The 18,670-nt window shown below is 45.3% G+C and overlaps 1 protein-coding gene across 1 annotated transcript in view; it reads right to left on the bottom strand.

Annotated features, from left to right (window-relative positions):
• Positions 1 to 309: 309 nt before the first annotated feature.
• LOC137342316 (2'-5'-oligoadenylate synthase 3-like) overlaps positions 310 to 18,670 on the bottom strand; it is a 57,793-nt gene continuing 39,432 nt past the window's right edge. Inside the window, exons 14-21 of the mRNA XM_068006256.1 lie at positions 15,756 to 15,837; positions 14,443 to 14,636; positions 9,310 to 9,607; positions 6,739 to 6,902; positions 5,940 to 6,146; positions 4,909 to 5,159; positions 2,658 to 2,790; positions 310 to 1,216 (exon numbers count right to left, since the gene is read on the bottom strand). Of these exons, the coding sequence (XP_067862357.1) occupies positions 959 to 1,216; positions 2,658 to 2,790; positions 4,909 to 5,159; positions 5,940 to 6,146; positions 6,739 to 6,902; positions 9,310 to 9,607; positions 14,443 to 14,636; positions 15,756 to 15,837 (1,587 nt within the window). The 3' untranslated portion in view covers positions 310 to 958. The remainder of the gene's footprint in view (positions 1,217 to 2,657; positions 2,791 to 4,908; positions 5,160 to 5,939; positions 6,147 to 6,738; positions 6,903 to 9,309; positions 9,608 to 14,442; positions 14,637 to 15,755; positions 15,838 to 18,670) is intronic.

Here is an 18,670-nt window from a genome sequence, read left to right as displayed (position 1 = left end):
TTGAAAGTAATTTGCTTTGAGATGTGAAAGGTGTTACATAAATGCAAGTTCTTTGTTTACTAATGGCAGTGTAAGGTTGGAATGCCTGTGTAATCATGGCAGCATTGGCTTGCAAACTGAGAACATAGCTGAGCAATGGGTAAAAGGTGTATCTGTGCTCCACATATTATCAAGTAGAAGGACAAGATGTTGTAACAATAGCCACATCAGATGATAACAGATTACACACCATTAGTGACCACTACAAACTGTTGTGTTGTTCAGCACCCAGTTCAAATATTAAAAACAAAAACACACAAATCCCCAAAATATAGTTGTATCAAAATTGTGATTTTATTAATATGAATCTGAAAGATCGCACCAGCAGTAAATATAGTTTAAATCAGCACTAACAAATTAATAAACATTAAATTTTTTGATTGGAGTTGAAGTCAGTGTTTACAACCAAAGAATCATACAGCACAGAAGGAGGCCACTCGGCCCATCGTGCCTGTGCCGGCTCTTTGAAAGAGCTATCCAATTAGTCCCACTCCCCTGCTCTTTCCCCATAGCCCTGAATCTTTTATCTTTCATTAAATAATTTAATTATCTTAAATCTCCATTCTCTGGTTACCGATCCTCCCGCCAGGCAAACAGTTTCTCTATGTACTCTTATCAAAACCCTTCATAATTTTGAACACCTCTATTAAATCTCCCCTTAACCTTCTCTGCTCTAAGGAGAATAATCCCAGTTTCTCTAATCTCTCCACATAATATCACTAATCCACTTGACAGCTTGAAATCAGAAGCTCAGTTTGTCAGGAATCCCAGACAACCCACTTGAGCAAGACATTGATTGGGATTGTGTTTCTTGCCAAAATGTTTGTAACACTGGCTTGACGCATGGGTTTGCTGTCTCCAGTTGGCAGTTTGACACAATTCTCCAATATTCAGGTAGATTCCTCAGGACCTATTTTTGTTACATTAAGATGCACCAGCCAGGTCGCTCTTTCAGAAGGATTTTAACCTGAAAGAAAATTCCATAAGAAGACAGTGTTCTATTTTCCTCCAGCTCCTCGCCATTCCACTCCAGGTAATAATTGGACATTGGGATTCTGGTCAGGTGCTCGACTTTTTGCTTAATTCGTTGAATAGGTAAGAAAGGGTTGATGGTTAAATTATTTGTGCAGCAGTTAATGTTCACGGGGATCACTGAAACCAGAACACCCTTCACAGGCTAAAAAGAACAAACACAAAATGTTGTAAAATAAATAAAGGGATGCAGGTTCTGTACAAGATACATCACTAATCTTACTGTACTCTATGGTAAATTCAGTGCTTCCCTAGTGAATCTGAAAGGTCGCATCAGGAGTAAGTACATTTTAAATTAAAATGGACAATTTGTCTGGCTATTCAGAAGGACACTCACATCTTTTTTTCTCTTTCGCAGGGCTGTGAGAGAGGCTCTTAAAAGTCAGAACACAGACACCAAGAAGTTGTTGAGTAAGAGAAGGCTGCGAAGGAAGTGATCTGCTGTCCTGGGTGGTAGGACAGAGTAGAGAGAGATTGTGCTATTAAGTTAAATTAAACAACCCACCGGAGTGGGCTCTTGCTCAAGTCTTTATTGTTGTAACAGTATACAAACAGAAGTTGTACCAATTGTATCAAGTGATTCCCATAAATCTCACTGATCTGTGTGTTTTACCTACAGTGCAATAAAGTAGCATGTGATTCAAACTAAACTTCACCTCACCCTGTGTTAACTTGGTCTGTCTCCAGAATGATTGAGGGAGTACATGCAGGTAAGACATGGAAATCTGGCCCGGACCACAAGGGAGTTTCTTCGTTATGCTCTTGGGTCTCACTTCTGTACAAGTAGATATAGGGCAGTGGGAGTCAACTTCTATATTAAAAAAAAGTAGGCATGCAGGCCACTTTAGGGTGCGACTGACACCACTGAACCCAGGAAGAGAACCTCCTGGATTATGGGAAAATAAGAAATCATAGAACACGAAAAGGACCACCAAAGGGCCTCTAATGGCTCATTGATTAAATATTGTTTGTGCTACGGTAGTGAGACAATTAGATTCATTCTTTGGTCCATGCTCTGTGAGCTGATCACAGCTAGAATAGCACTAAGGATGCTACAATTTGCCTCAGTGTCCATAGGCTATGCAGGGGAGCAAATAATTCAGTCAGGATTACCACTCCCAATCTGTGACCCCCCCTGCTAGAAGTGCACACATGTGGTCATCAGAGAAGGACATGTTTGGGCTCAGCTGTAAACCCACCCTCCTCCCAACTGAATAGGCTGCTGACACTCATTGTCAAAGGCTCACACGTGAAGATTGGCCACTTGTTTGAGGTACCAGAGGGCTGCCAAGGTCCATGGAACCGAACCATAGGACATGTCCGTACCCCTGGGAAACATGAGTAAATCAGAAACTAAATGAGGTTTACAGAAGGTAATTCAAAATTTGGAGCTCAGGTGATCAAATGCCTTTGTGGTTGATGAACCTCTGGATAGGATTGCTATCTCGTAAACTACCCCTCCCTCGTCAAGCGTCCACTGAGTATAATTGCTGACTGATATAAATCCTGCCTGTCCCTCTAGGTGTTGCTTTTTAGAAAATTCCAGTATTTTGGCACTGCACCATGCACTTCCTGTGATACTTTACCTCAACATCCCAGGGGGTGATGTCCCGCACACAGATCTGCTGCAAACAACATTCGGCCTCATTTGCAACGAGGTCCCATCTAGCATTTCCGGCAACGTTTCCCGTTGGATCAGCAGGGTCGAGGATCATTGGCCTAAATGTTCAAACAACATAAGAATCACTAGTCAAAAGATGTATTTTCACATGCTCGCTCTTTGGACCATACAAAACTCTGGGTTTTATCTTTCAGGCATATTTTTGGACTCCACAACAAACATTTTGTGATTCAGTGAGGTAGACACAGTAGAAGAGACATTATATAACCAGCTCTGAGAAGTTGTCCTGACGTTTTACTGTAAATGCAGCATTTGAGCCAAACTCTCCCACTTAAGTAAATGCCTTTTTTTCCCCTCCCCTTCCCTTTCTAGCCAGCAGGCCTCTACCGGTGCCATTCTTGAGGTAGCTGCTGAGAGGTGCACAGAGTGGCCAGTGATAGCTTTCCCCCCCCCAAAATTTTTGCATTGCCCATTTTGCCCCTGAAGCCAGATTTCATTTATTCAGGGCACATTCATTGACATAATTATTTCCCAGCTGACCCGCAGATTGGTTTTGAATTTACTCCCCTTCAAGCGCAGGCCGAGTCCTCTGGTTCTACTGTTCGGAACAAGGTGGAACAGATTGTGACCGTCTCGATTATCTAGTCCCTTTAGAATCCCAAAAACTGCAATCATATCACCTCTCAACCTTTCTAGTTCAGCTGGCAAGTTTATGGAAATGTCATTGCATATTTATTATGTCAGAGATAAAATGCACTGTGACTGACAATGCACGCACAATTAATATATACTTTTATTATCCTTACAGGAGAAGGTGGAAATAATAATCAGGAGAAGATGCATACTGGCTGTGGTGCTCCTCCCCGAATTCTGTGCTTTTACGTTCAATAAGGGGGCAATGCTGGACAAAATTAGCAAGGAAGCTATAGAAGGCCTATTGTAAGACAAAGTTGTAGGATTTTGCCAAGATTCTGGTTTATACCTTTTTGTTACCATAGATTATCATTTGGGACATACAGTGTAGAGCAGCTATGCACAGTTTTGTGACAGTGCTGCATCATTTTACATAACTTATTCACAATTTGTCAGACGTTCTCTTGAAAGGCATCAAGCCATGGAAGAGGCTGCAGCCGAACACAAAAAGGCTTCTTCACACTCACAGGTGGCACCTTCAAACAAAGTGGTGGCTCCCTCAAAGCAGCAGCTCACATCCTCGCAGGAAGAGGCACTGCCTACACAGCCACAGGCCATGCCTTTAGAAGAAAAGATAAGGCTCTTACAGGCAGAAGTGGCATTAGAGCACTTTGGACAATGTTTACATCTGAAGCAAGCACCAGCCCAAAAATCCACTTGGAGACAGAACCCAGACAACTTTGACAGAGACCTCATGGCTGTGCAACAATCCGTGCTCTATCTGAATGGCCTATGTGGTATAACATGGGAGCAGCAATTTGGCTCTCACGTTGGTGATGGTCTGTTGCCAACTCTAAAGCGGACAGTGAATTTGAGAAGGGATCAGAGGGTGAAACCGAACGTGACTGAGCAAGGGTCAAAGTTGGTGAGCAGGGAAGAGCGGGGTCATACTAGGCTTGTATGACTCTGGCTCTGTTGCTTTCACAATCATTGAGCTAGTATTTAAGCAAAGAATGCTGTATGTTCATAAAAGTCTGCACCGATCAATAGAATCACTGTAAGTCAGCTCTTTTGTATGAATTTTAAACAGTACTTGTTGCTCAAAGTTAGCATCCCTGTCACAGCCTCGCCTAAGGTCGACTAATTTAGCACAGATTAGCAATTGAGCAAGGAACCTTCCAATACCACACGAGCTGATGCATTACCTACTGAACCATCATGGAAGCTTATAAATACCACTCCCTCTATTAGTTAATTTATATTACTTATGTCCATAACTTAGGGCAAAAGAACCAGAGTGGAGATGAGAAGAATTTTTTTTACGCAGCGAGCTGTTATGATCAGGAATGCACGGCCTGAAAGGGTGGTGGAAGCAGATTCAATAATAACTTTCAAGAGGAAATTGGATAAATACTTGAAGGGGAAAAATGTACAGGGCTATGGGGAAAGGGCAGGGGAGTGGGACTAATTGGATAGCTCTTTCAAAGAGCCGGCACAGGCATGATGGGCTGAATGGCACCTTCTGTGCTGTATCAGTCTATGATTCCCCATCAGGAAAAATACCTTAAATAAATACAACTTACCTTGGTTCTCGGAGTTTATTTTTCAGGAAACTGCCAACTTGGGGATGGTCGAAGTTGTAGTTCTCGGTCCAGAACAGCCACAGCTCGCTGTATCTGACAATCAGTTCCATGACTGTGCGGAATCCTTCGGCGGTACTGAAATTCTCTCCCCCGTTAATGCTCTCCCATGCGTAGATGATCAGCAGCTCCAAGGCGTACTTTGGTGGGAGGAACTCTCCACTTAGCAGTAATCTTTTGTGTGGGCGGACATGCTGTTGGGCAAAAATAAGTCAACGCATAGGCTTGTGATCCTTGCACTGTTACATTGTCATTCGAAGCACTTAAAAGTAAACTTTGCAGGGCAAGGCTCCCAGTGCAGAATCTCGGTCGATGGGAGTGCAAATCAAAGAACTGAGCGCAGAGACCATGGTTGAAAAATCACGAACTAGCCACATTTTTTGATGCAGTATCAGGGTTTCCTGCTGCTTGTCCTAAGGCCTAAATGTAGGAATTATATTTTTTAGGCTTATGGCTGAAAAAATGTTATTTATTTGAGGCTGATTCTTTGATCTGCACTTCTGTTGAGCGAGACCCTGCACCTGCAGCCTCGCTTTACAAAATTTAGCCATTAGTGTCAACACTTCTTTGCACAAGTGTTTGTACTTATCATGAGGATGGGAATAGAACCTTTTCCACTTTTGGCATCAAAGTGTTAACACCATCCACTCCACAGGGCAGCTGCAGCATGGGTTACATGCAGAATGACACTCCATCTAAACTATCTGATCAAGCACATCCAGATCAGGTATAATATAGGTTGGATGAAGGGCAAAGCTTCCTCCACTCTGCCACAACCGTAAAACATCCCCAGCTACAGGGATGTCCAAACTTTTGGAGCTCGGGGCTGGATACACGTCCATGCAGAAACTGTGAGTGCCATACATAAAAATTGCAACACGTGCACAAATCAGGAGCCTCGAGTCCGGCCCGAAAGCGCTCCTGCTCCTCCTGGCTCTTCAACATCGTTTCAAAAAAATGTTTAAATATCTTACCTGTTGGCGGCGGCTGCTGCGCTGAAGAATCCTGAGCAGTGCGGGCCCGCCTCCTGCTCTGTTCATTCGGAACCAATTTCCCAGAGGGGTCCTTAAACAGGCGTTAGGCCCCTCATTAACATAAGCAAGGGGCCTAATGCCTGTTTTAGATTGCCGCCCTGGGTGGGTAGAAGATGGGACCAATGAAATTAACGCTGGCCTGAATGCCTACGCATAATGGGCACAGGCTACCCACTGCTAAATTTGACATTGTTGTGTTTTACATCCAAAAAATGGGCTCAACGCATACCAATTTTTAGCCCTCATTTCCAAATCCTCTTATTTCTTACTCCATTAAGACTGGGCTGGATTAGACCTAGCCATCAAACCTAGAAGAACAGGTTTATGACTGACTGAGCAACCTAATGAGCTTACAATTATATAGCTACTTTAACATGGTAGCACCTTCGACTGTTTTAGGAACCCCTATGGTAAGGTCAAGCTGAAATAGCGCTTACTGGTCAACGAGAGAAGAACTTGGAGACACTGGAGTAGAAATTTGCCAGTGGGCTGGAAACCATCGAAGCAGAATTTCTACAGCACTGTGTCAGGGCAAGATCAACTGGCTTCAAGAATCATATAGGTTGAAATCATATTGTAGAATATTAGGAAGAAACGAGTCCTTTGCTATCTTAACAAAGGTGTCCAGCTGTTTCTTTTAAATGGTTGGTGCCTTTGTTAAAATAACAGAAAAACACATTAACAAGTTTGTTGTTCATAAATCGCATAAAACAATTTCAACAGTAGTCCCTAAACTTACTTCTCTATACCAGTGCTTCACAAGGCGGATGACGCCTTTAAGTTTAGCCGGGCGCCTCTTTACAAAGTCCCTCTGAAGTTCGGTGAAGCACGTTGAGAATTCTCCTCCAATACCTTTGGTTTGAATCAGGTTCACATACACCTGGGCATTCGGGCTTCTCTGACCTTTAGGACATTGAAAAAGTGTAATCTTATTGTTCAGGTACTGGACAGTTTAACATACCACAAATTGCTAGTGATTGATGGAACACTATTTTCTAAGGGCTAGAAGTAAAAAGAAAAAAAACCCTATAAAATGCTGAAAATCTGAAATAAAAACAGAAAAAGCTGGAAATACACAATCGCCTGGAATTTCCACGGGGCTCTCCTGATCTCCCACTGTAGCTTTGGCGGAAGAATCGGAGAAATGGACGGAACAGCCGTTTATGGTATTTCTTCGGGGTTTCCGCCAAAATTATGGTGGGAGATCAGGACAACCCTACAGAAATTATACCCTAATATGTCTATCAGCATCCAACAGGACCAGGGTATGCTGGGTATTGGCCCTACAAGCCCATCGACGTAAGGTTGTGGCGGAGGGGGGGGCAGGCAGGAAATGGACACGGATTGCCTAAATTGAGAGTTCCTGCACCCCAGCCTTCTTTGGACCCAGTGTATCTCTGCAGGCCTGTACACCGAATGAGAATCGGTATACTGACCTCTTGAAGGGCGGAAATGGAGACGACCATGGGGACCTAGGCAGCTTTCCTGGTCTGGACCCAGATTTTGGTCTCCACTTCTATCCTTGAAAAGACTTCCAGTGGGCATATTTTTCTTTGGTTAATGCGGCCCCCTTACAAAGGGAGTTGCTTTTGAATGTTTCCAGGGAGGGCTAGACACCCCCTTCCCTTATCTGGAAACCTGAAGCCAGATTTCCTGGCAGCCTGGGGCAGGTGCTTGCCTAAGATGCACCTCTAATGGCACTCTGGCCCCATGCTAAGTATGGGGTACCCTTTCCCTGACTCTGGGGTCAGCACTGAGGTGTGATCCTGACGTAAATGCTGGGATTGCGGCCCATGGAATTTCAGGGCTTCTTTGTCAGAGCTGGCAAGAGAAGGTGTATTGACTTTAACAAATTCAGATCTTCAACATCTCCTCCAATTTCCCGCCAGCTTTTTTCCCCATTCACATTCTACTTTGTTTCCATCCTTTTTTGAATGGCTTTACTTACCTATTGTCTTTCTAATGCCTTTTCAGGGCCTGAGATGACCATTTTATTTAACTCAGCACTTATCAGTTTCTCTTAAAATCCATTGCCAGGCTATTAAACTCAATAGCATCTCCTTTTATACTCCTATTTATAATATTTAATTGTCGATTTTTACCTGTAGATCTCATCTCCCCTTTGTTTTGGCCAGTTTTATTCAGAGACTCGCCTACTTTCCCATTCAAGTTCCAGTGATAGGTCCCTATCCACAACTTTAACCTATCTTTTCTCTTTTCAGATGCTGATGGACCTGCAGTGTAATTCCAGCATCTTCTGTTTCCGAAGGGCTACCTGTACTGACATTGTTGAGGTATTAAAGTTATCTGGGTGTTCCAGGTTTATACTTTTGCAACATATCTCCTCAGTTTTAAATATTCAAGTTACCATTTGCATTCTGCTTCCCCCGTTTAAACAATATTGTTTGTTCATATTTTTTGGGCAGGGTCCCGATCAGGGTGCAGAACATCAATGATGGGGGAAGGAGCAACTTTCCTCTACTTGTATCTAGTCAGATATAACACAGATCAACTTCTTCTACTACTGTTAACAATGCGCCTTAACTCCTGTTACATTTCAGGACTTTTTGACCATTCTTCCACAGGAAGGATTTGAAAATAAGAGTTACTTTTAATGTTTTTTTTAATTAAAAAAATTAAAAAGCACTTACTTTGCTGGGTATCTTCTGGCCCTGGCCGCTGTTCCCAGCAGGTTTGGCCTGGCAGGGAAGCCACCACTGCTCCTCCATTCAGGCCTCAGGTTAAAATAGCAGATCGGGCCGATCTGCATATTTAAAGAGGACCCCACTGGCTTGGGACTGTTGTTCTTGCCTCGTGCAATTGAAAATTGCAGTCGACCAGATGAGGGGCACGATAGGAGTGCCTAAGTCCCGTTCCATTATAACTGACCCCCCACCCCTCCAACCTGGCGGGGGGAGTTAAAATCAACCCCAATATCTTCAGATGATTTCACTAAGTGGCAGAGAGTAGGTGAGGAAAAGGAAGGGCCAACGATGGATCCCATTTCTACAGATGCCCTGGCTACACCCGGATCGGTAAGAGTGAAACCTGGTGAAGGCAGTCTCACCAACCTGGACAACGGAGGAGAGGTGTTGGAAGGGGATGGTGTGGTTGAGATCAAGAGCTATGATGGGACAGGCCTGGCCGGGAGGGGGGTTGGCTTGGTGGGCAAGGAGTTTTGGGGGGGGAAGCAGCAGAAGCAGCTGAATGGATGATTTTGTGTTGTTGGCCCACACACAATTATAACTCCTTTAAATATATTTAATTTAACACATTTTCCACCCAACCATTCGCATTCAAAGCCTCATACCTAAAGCATCAAAAGCTGGTAGAACATCAACCTCAATAGAATCAGACTGCACTGTGGATTGAAACTGGAAGCTCAGGGAACGAGGAGAAAATTGTAAGCCAGTATTTATTTTGGGCTTTGACATGATGATCTTGAATGCTCTGTTCTTCTGGAATTCCAGTAGCATCTGATGAATTATGACCAAAATTTCACCCCGGTTTTCCTTCTGGTCTCCAAAACTTTTGAAGTGGCTGAGGAAGACGACTAGATCTGCATCTGAGCCATTTTTTAAAGCTGTTCCTTTCCCAGAGGAGCCACCCTGAAAAAAAGGAGAAAATGAAACAGCAGGACAACCTTTTAAATAAATGATTAGGAAAATGCATTGCCACTCAAATCAGCACTGAATCTCAAATCAGCACCGAGGACCTAAATTCAATTTGAATTTTGTAGGCTTCAAAACATCATTTAGGCGCAGGGTTGCCACCTTATGCAAATTTAATACCAGATAGGAGCAATATGGAAGGGTGACTTCATGACTTGAATTCTGAGGCTCACTTTGTATTCCTTTGAGTTCAGGCAGTTGGGGAGTGCTCCATTCAAAGGTGTTTCAAATGATAAAGGGATTCGATAGGGTAGATAGAGAAAAACTATATCCACTGGTGGGGGAATCCAAAACAAGAGGAGAAAATCTTAAAATTAGAGCTAGGTCATTTAGGAGTGAAACCAGGAAGCACTTTTTCACACAAAGAGTAGTAAAATCTGGAATTCTCTCCTCCAAAAGGCTGTAGATGCTGAGTCAATTGTAATTTTCAAGACTGAGATTGATAGATTTTTTGTTTGGTAAAAGTATCACGGGATATGAAGCAAAGGAGTTGAGATACAGATCAGCCATGATTTAATTGAATGGCAGAACAGGCTTGAGGGGCTGAATGACCTACTCATGTTCCTATGAGAGAATATGGGGTCAGAAACTCAGCTTGGGATCGAACAGGTTTTGAAACAGTCTGGTTCAGCCTAAGAGAGTTGCCAGGAAGAAGGATGAAGTTGGCTGCAAGGGCACTGAATTTGTGGTGGCAGCCAAAGACAATGGCTGTGCAGCGCCCGTTTTTCAGGCCCTAAACTGCCTCCAAGGCCTCCAATATAGTGGGCAAGAATCGCACGCTCATTACGAGCCATAAGCGCGCCGCCCGCCATATTGGTAACGGCTAAAAAAAATCGGCGTGCAGTGGCCACACCTGAAACAGACGGTAAGCCCTTTGCAAATGCAAATAAGGGGCCGAATGCCTGCTTGAGGCCCCCACTGCAAGATTGGTTTGCCCTGAGGCAGCCAGTGTCGGCACAAGCTGCATTCAGGAAAACTGGTCTACATATGGCCTAACAGGCAGACCAGGCAGCAACCAACAAGGTAAGATCTTAAAATATATTTACCTGAATGTGGAGCCGGGAGGAGCAGGATGGCTCTTCCCAACCCCACATTCAAACACCGCGGGCCACTGCCGGCCACCTTCCCTGCTTCGATCACTGCCGCTGCCACCTCCCCTCCCGATCGCCACCACTCCTACCCCCACCCCGGTCGATGCAGTTACCTGAGGGCTGCTGCTGGCGTCACAGTGGCCCGATCTTCAATCCTGCTTTGTTGGCGAGCTGCCTGTTACTATTTGCAGCTCGCCGGCTCAATGGTATTGGTTTTCCAAGGCCCAATATTGGGTGCGCCTTGAACCTCACCACGCAGGCGCAGAGATGGATGCCTGCGCTCCCTGCATTTTCTAGTCTTGTGGCTTTATTCTTTCCTATGTTGAACTGGAGGACATTACAGTTTATCCAAAACTGCGTGTCGGACAAGAATTTTTAAAATTCATTCATGGGATGTGGATGTCGCTGGTGAGGCCAGCATTTCTTGCCCATCACTAATTGCCCTTGAGAAGGTGGTGGTGAGCCGCCTTCTTGAACCGCTGCAGTCCGTGTGGTGAAGGTTCTCCCACAGTGCTGTTAGGTAGTGAGTTCCAGGATTTTGACCCAGCGACGATGAAGGAACAGCGATATATTTCCAAGTCGGGATGGTGTGTGACTTGGAGGCGAGCGTGCAGGTGGTGTTGTTCCCATGTGCCTGCTGCCCTTGTCCTTCTAGGTGGTAGAGGTCGCGGGTTTGGGAGGTGCTGTCGAAGAAGCCTTGACGAGTTGCTGCAGTGCATCCTGTGGATGGTGCACACTGCAGCCACTGTGCGCCGGTGGTGAAGGGAGTGAATGTCTAGGGTGGTGGATGGGGTGCCAATCAAGCGGGCTGCTTTGTCCTGGATGGTGTCGAGCTTCTTGAGTGTTGTTGGAGCTGCACTCATCCAGGCAAGTGGAGAGTATTCCATCACACTCCTGACTTGTGCCTTGTAGATGATGGAAAGGCTCTGGGGAGTCAGGAGGTGAGTCACTCGCCGCAGAATACCCAGCCTCTGACCTGCTTTCATAGCCACAGTATTTATATGGCTGGTCCAGTTAAGTTTCTGGTCAATGGTGACCCCCAGGATGTTGATGGTGGGGGATTCGGCGATGGTAATGCCGTTGAATGTCAAGGGGAGGAGGTTAGACTCTCTCTTGTCGGAGATGGTCATTGCCTGGCACTTGTCTGGCGCGAATGTTACTTGCCACTTATCAGCCCAAGCCTGGATGTTGTCCACGTTTTGCTGCATGCGGGCACGGACTGCTTCATTATCTGAGGGGTTGCGAATGGAACTGAACACTGTGCAATCATCAGCGAACATCCCCATTTCTGACCTTATGATGGAGGGAAGGTCATTGATGATGCAGCTGAAGATGGTTGGGCCAAGACCGCTACCCTGAGGAACTCCTGCAGCAATGTCCTGGGGCTGAGATGATTGGCCTCCAACAACCACTACCATCTTCCTTTGTGCTAGGTAGGACTCCAGCCACCAGAGAGTTTTCCCCCTGATACCCATTGACTTCAATTTTACTAGGGCTCCTTGGTGCCACACTCGGTCAAATGCTGCCTTGATGTCAAGGGCAGTCACTCTTGCCTCACCTCTGGAATGCAGCTCTTTTGTCCATGTTTGGACCAAGGCTGTAATGAGATCTGGAGCCGAGTGGTCCTGGCGGAACCCAAACTGGGCATCAGTCAGCAGGTTATTGGTGAGTAAGTGCCGCTTGATAGCACTGTCGACGACACCTTCCATCACTTTGCTGCTGATTGAGAGTAGGCTGATGGGGCGGTAATTGGCCGGATTGGATTTGTCCTGCTTTTTGTGGACAGGACATACCTGGGCAATTTTCCACATTGTCGGGTAGATGCCAGTGTTGTAGCTGTACTGGAACAGTTTGGCTAGAGGCGCGGCTAGTTCTGGAGCACAAGTTTTCAGCACAACAGCCAGGATGCTATCGGGGCCCATAGACTTTGCTGTATCCATTGCACTCAGCCGTTTCTTGATATCACATGGAGTGAATCGAATTGGCTGAAGACTGGCTTCAGTGATGGTGGGGATATCGGGAGGAGGCCGAGATGGATCAGTCACTCGGCACTTCTGGCTGAAGATGGTTGCAAACGCTTCAGCCTTGTCTTTTGCACTCAGGTGCTGGACTCTGCCATCATTGAGGATGGGGATGTTTACAGAGCCTCCTCCTCCCGTTAGTTGTTTAATTGTCCACCACCATTCACGACTGGATGTGGCAGGACTGCAGAGCTTTGATCTGATTCGTTGGTTGTGGAATCGCTTAGCTCTGTCTATAGCATGTTGCTTCCGCTGTTTAGCATGCATGTAGTCCTAAGTTGTAGCTTCACCAGGTTGGCACCTCATTTTTAGGTACACCTGGTGCTGCTCCTGGCATGCTCTTCTACACTCCTCATTGAACCAGAGTTGATCCCCTGGTTTGTTGGTAATGGTAGTGAGGAATGTGCCAGGCCATGAGGTTACAGATTGTGCTGGAATACAATTCTGCTGCAGCTGATGGCCCACAGCACCTCATGGATGCCCAGTTTTGTGCTGCTAGATCTGTTCTGAATCTATCACATTTAGCATGGTGATAGTGCCACACATCACTTTGGATGGTGTCCTCAGTGCGAAGACGGGATTTCATCTCCGCGAGGACTGTGCGGTGGTCACTCCTACCAATAATGTCATGGACAGATGCATCTGCGAAAGGTAGATTGGTGAGGAAGAGGTCAAGTGGGTTTTTCCCTCGTGTTGGTTCGCTCACCACCTGCCGCAGGCCCAGTCTGGGAGCTATGTCCTTCAGGACTCGGCCAGCTCGGTCAGTAGTGGTGCTACCGAGCCACTCTTGGTGATGGACATGTGGTGAAGAGGTAGAGATTGGTGTCATCAGTGTACAATGATTCACTTCGGGGCAACATGTAGATGAGGAAGAGGAGGGGCCAAAGATGGACCCCTGGGGGACTCTTGAGGTGATGCTGCAGGTATGGGAAAAGAAGCCATTGCTGGAGATGCTCGAACTAAGATCAGTTAGGTAAGCATGGAACCAAGAGAGGGTAGTCTTACCAAGCTGGACAATGGAGGATCGCATTGAAGGAAGATGGTATGATTGAACTTGTCGAAGGCTGTAGTAAGCTCAAGAAAGTCAATGCACCATGGTTACAATCACAAAGATTGTCATTCATGACTTTGGTTAAGACTGTTTCAGTGCTATGAGAGGGGTGGAAACCTGATTGGAGAGATTCAAACAGGGAGTTGTCGGAGGGATGGGCTTGGATGTAAATGGTGATAACACGTTCAAGGACCTTGGAGAGGAAAGGGAGGTTGGAGTTGGGGTGGTAGTTTGAGGACAGATGGGTGAAAGGTAATTTGATCATGAAGGAGTATCATAACTGAGATTGATCACTGTGACATCAACACATACACTTTTCAGCAGGGGTCAACAGCAGGGTTCACTGAAAAGTGATCGGGAGCTTGCATGCTTCTCCCTTTCCCTAGCCAAGAGGCACTGAGACCAATTGTAGTCGCCTTGCTGCCCTAGTTGAGATTACATAACTCAGCAAAGACCTGGTATTGATCCTGAAACCTTTCTGGTCTGCATGGCTCAGTACCATATTGGTACTTTTATTCAATGAGCCACCAAAGGCACTATAGTGTTTTCCAGTGATTATACTCTTTTGCTGGTCTATTTCTGTCCAGTATTGCATTCTGCTGGACTCACCTTCACTGTTTTAATGACGTTAATGCAACGGTTACCAGAGAAACATTGTTCCTTTAAGAAACCGCAGATCTTGTCGATGGTCTCGCCCACCTGTTCGTGAAATGTATGGTCGGGTTGGAGATAATTAAAAATAAATGCATCCAGTTGACGTGGAGATGTCCAATACAAATCCATCTTCTGCTTCACGGATCTTTCTGGAATACAAAATAAATAAAATGGAATTTAATAACTGTTATTTGAACTCTGGATCAGGACAGATCATTGAGCTACAATGGTCCTGTGATTATTATTTTCCACAGGTGCTGGTCACTCTCCAGTATCTGAGCCTGATCCACATACACAAGTATTTTCCTGCAGTGATCAGTGATACCCTGGCAGATATTTTCCCCTCTCTATCTCAGCACCAACATAGGGAATTGAACCTGGGTCCTTCCTGGTTTCAATACTACATGGGTAATGCATTTACCAACCGAGCCATTGAGAGGAGCTAATTAGTAACAACGCATCACCATATCCAATGAACATTGGTGTTAATGAGTTGTAAAGGAACAAGGAGATGGGACACACTAGCCTGTCCTACTCACACCAGACTCTAAGATCCTTTGACAAACAGGGCTATACATTTTGGCCTAAGTGATCAGGTTGGTCTTAACAATCAGCAGGTTTACATAAGGCCTCATTAGATAACACATGGCTGGCAAAGGCACAAATGCATTGTCCCCAATTTTTTGAGGCCAGAAAAATCCAGGTTATCCATATCTGTGATGCATGCTTGCTCAAACCAACAACGTAGAGAAATGCCCTGTCCAATTTTTTGACTAAAAAGTCCCTTCCCTTCATTTGAATGGACTCCCTGTGTATAGAAAATGTACGAGGGGAATCAGATCAACAATTTGGTCGGCTGCAAGTTGTTAAAATGGGGTGAGCCGGCAGCTGTTAAAGAGCTGCTGCTTGCTCTTAAAGGGGAGTTGGCTGCAATACGGTAACAGACTGATCACATGTGCAGTGAGGAAGGCAACAAAGTTTTTGAGACTTGAGTAATGACTTTGGAGGCTTTGTTGCAGAAATGGAACAAAGCAAGGTGGTCCTGTTTGGTGCTGAAGGGCAGCCAAATCCTAGGTGCATGGATGGATGGATGTCACAGAGTAGGTGGATGCAGTCTCCCAGGCATACTTGGGAGCAAATGTGTCTAAATTTCAGTAGGGAAACTCAGGTGACTTTGAGTAAATGTATACTCGTCCTTCAGACAGAGCACGGACTCCAAGGTAAAAGTTGATCTGCCCACCCTCAGCAAAGCTGAACAGAGCACTTACCCCTTTTTGCAATACACCCTTCATTCAAAAGAAGCTGGGTGGCACAATAATACGATGCACATGGTACATCGCAGGTCACCAGCTAGAGTCACATCAGAAAAGATGATCCAAACTACTGTGAGAAGACCTAGCCCAGGGAGGGAGGTGGCCAGGAGGCAGGGGTGCTGTTTGGGGAGCTTAAGTTCTTGCTAATGTCTTCATTACTGTACTCACCGTACAAATCTGCTGAGAGTGAACCAGGGCAGGTGATCGGGATGCCATGCTGAAGGAGCCATGCTGAAGGAGCTCTCACCATATGTGATGACCCCCACCCTATTTGGCTGAGAATCTGCGGAGGGTATTGGACAGGTTTGGAGGTGTTGTGTCAACAACCAGCAAGTGTCCTCCATTTGCTGCACTGACTGAATCTAAATCCTCACAACAGGGACTACACTTGCTAAGCAATTGCAAGATTCATTAAAAGTTTGTAAGATATATTGAAAATCTTACTCCTTTAGGTTCTTCTCAAGATCAGTTTTGACGTCTGCTAGATCTGGTACAAAGTGCCAGTAGGAGAGTGAACTTTACTTTTTTAAAAGGATTCAGCTAGCACTAGCAATGCTGGACGGCAGTAACATGCTGGCATTACTACATTCCAGTGTTGCTGTAGCAGCAATTACACAAAATGTGACATATGACACCACTCTGTCATTAGTGCCTTATTTGGTTGTGCCCATCCCTTTTAGGGCAGGCGCTTCAGGAAGTATTATCGGAAGATCACTAAGAGACAAAAACCATAGAATATCTTCTGGTTCCTATATATATTTATATATACATATACACACATATATATAAAAAAGGATGAATGACATTGAAAACATTAACCCGAGCGGTTATACTATGATCGTGCCCGATGGTGCCCCCCCAGGGCTGATCCTGCTGGAGTCTGAGGTCAGCAGGAGAGCACCTCATTTGAATGGGGGGAGGTGGGCACAAGTTGTCACCTACCCACGCCTAGGGTTGCCAACTCTGGTTGGACGTTTTCCTGGAGGTTTCATCACATGACTTCCTACCTCCAACCGCCCTGCCCCCCCCTCCATTCCTGCCTTTGGTCACCTGACATGCCCATCCCCAGAGCACACCACCTGCCCACACCAATCGGAAAGTGAACAGACTCTTTGTTACCCGATTGGATCTTTCTTGACTGTCAGTCAACCATCCCCTTCCCCCCTCCCCATCTCCAATATTTTTATAACTAACAAACAAAAGTGTTCAAAGAAAATGAAAAAGAAACATACAATTGTTTAAAATGCCCCTATGATGTTTCTCCCGTGTTGCTTGTAACAGTGTCCGGGAGATTAATGTTTAATTCCTGGAGACAACAGGACAATCCTGGAGGGTTGGCAACCCTATCTGCACCATGTCCACAGAGGTGACGATGATCGTCCGCCTTTAGCTGGGGGCCGGCCCTGCCAATGTTCTCATCAGGCTCCTGAGTAAGAGCTGATATGGTTAAAAAAATCTTTTTCGTTCTGTGGGAATCTAGGTCACTTGGGCTGGAGCCCGGGTACATCGCCACTCAGTCGGTGCACCAAACGCCAGGTCTGGCAGAAGGCACAGGAGCGGAAACTTGGCAGGAGTTGTCGCCCGTTCTTTATAAAGGCAGGCACTGAGGAAATTCCCAGGAACAACAGAGAAACATGTAACTGGGTACCCCTGTGGAATTCAGACAACACCTTTCACCCAATTCCACCAATAAACAAAAACAGCATTTTATAATTCACTGGAACGAATTCAAGCCCAGGACTAATTTTGAATTAATCTCTAAAATTCTTTCGCAGACGAGTTGAGAATAAAAACTCGCTGCAATGAAAATAAGTTTTTAAAAAAAAAATCTAAGTAAACAATCTTCCAATCGATTTGATTGCGTCAATCCCGAGTCACGCTGCCAATGGCGTTATTTTATATATTTAAAGTACTATGTTATCGTGCATTTATCTGTAAAGCTTGCATAGATTTATGGAAACTGAAATCACAAACAGCGAGTAACTCACCTTTCTGCTCAGATTCAAGGTACAGTGATGGAACAGAAACTAAGACTTCGGGTGTGAACAATTTTGTTCATTTCCAAGCTGCAGTGAGTTTCTATTTCTCCATAATCGCTTCGATCAGTTTCGATTTCGGTTCTCTCGCCAGGCTTTTCCGCATCTGGAACTGCAGAGCCCAATATGAACAGCAGAAGACGCCAGTGTACAGTGTGCTGCTGTTAACATTGTTGATTTATTTTTGCAAACTTGAAAGGGGACACATTGATCCGGCGAACAGCTGATTCAATTTCCCCCGCCTCTGTTTTTGGTTATATTACCGACAGAGAAAAGAATGACTGTACATTCTGGCTGAAAACAATTGTCTGCATTTTATATGGTACTTTAAAATAGAAAATTGCCCAAAGCAGAAAAAGGATTCTGAGCAGCGAGAGGTTGAGAAGAGGAGACTGAAATTGTTAGCTGATATTTTAAATGGTTCCCACTCTTCTGGTACTGTCCCACTTTTAAATCTGCCGTCATCACCTCCTCCCTCAAAAAACGTACCCTTGACCCCTTTGTCCTGGCAAACTACTGCCCCATCTCCAACCTCTCAAGTCCTTGAACGTGACGTCACCCTAATCAAAGTCACAAATTACATCCTATGTGACTGACTGTGGTGCACTATCCCTCCTTATCCTTCTCAGCCTGTCTGCAGCCTTTGTCACTGTTGACCATACAATACTCCTCCAACACCTTTCCTCCATTATCCAGCTGAATGGGACTGCCCTCGTCTGGTTCCAATCTTATCTAGCCAGTCATAGCCAGGGAATCTCCTGGAAGGACTTCTCTTCCCGTTTACGCACTGTTACCTCTGGACTCCCCCAAGGATCTATCCTTAGCCCCTTCCTA

Source organism: Heptranchias perlo, chromosome 25 (assembly GCF_035084215.1).
Source record: "Heptranchias perlo isolate sHepPer1 chromosome 25, sHepPer1.hap1, whole genome shotgun sequence".
Lineage (NCBI taxonomy): Eukaryota > Metazoa > Chordata > Chondrichthyes > Hexanchiformes > Hexanchidae > Heptranchias > Heptranchias perlo.
The sequence above is the reverse complement of the archived record's forward strand: the minus strand, read 5'-3'. Positions and strand labels throughout refer to the sequence as shown.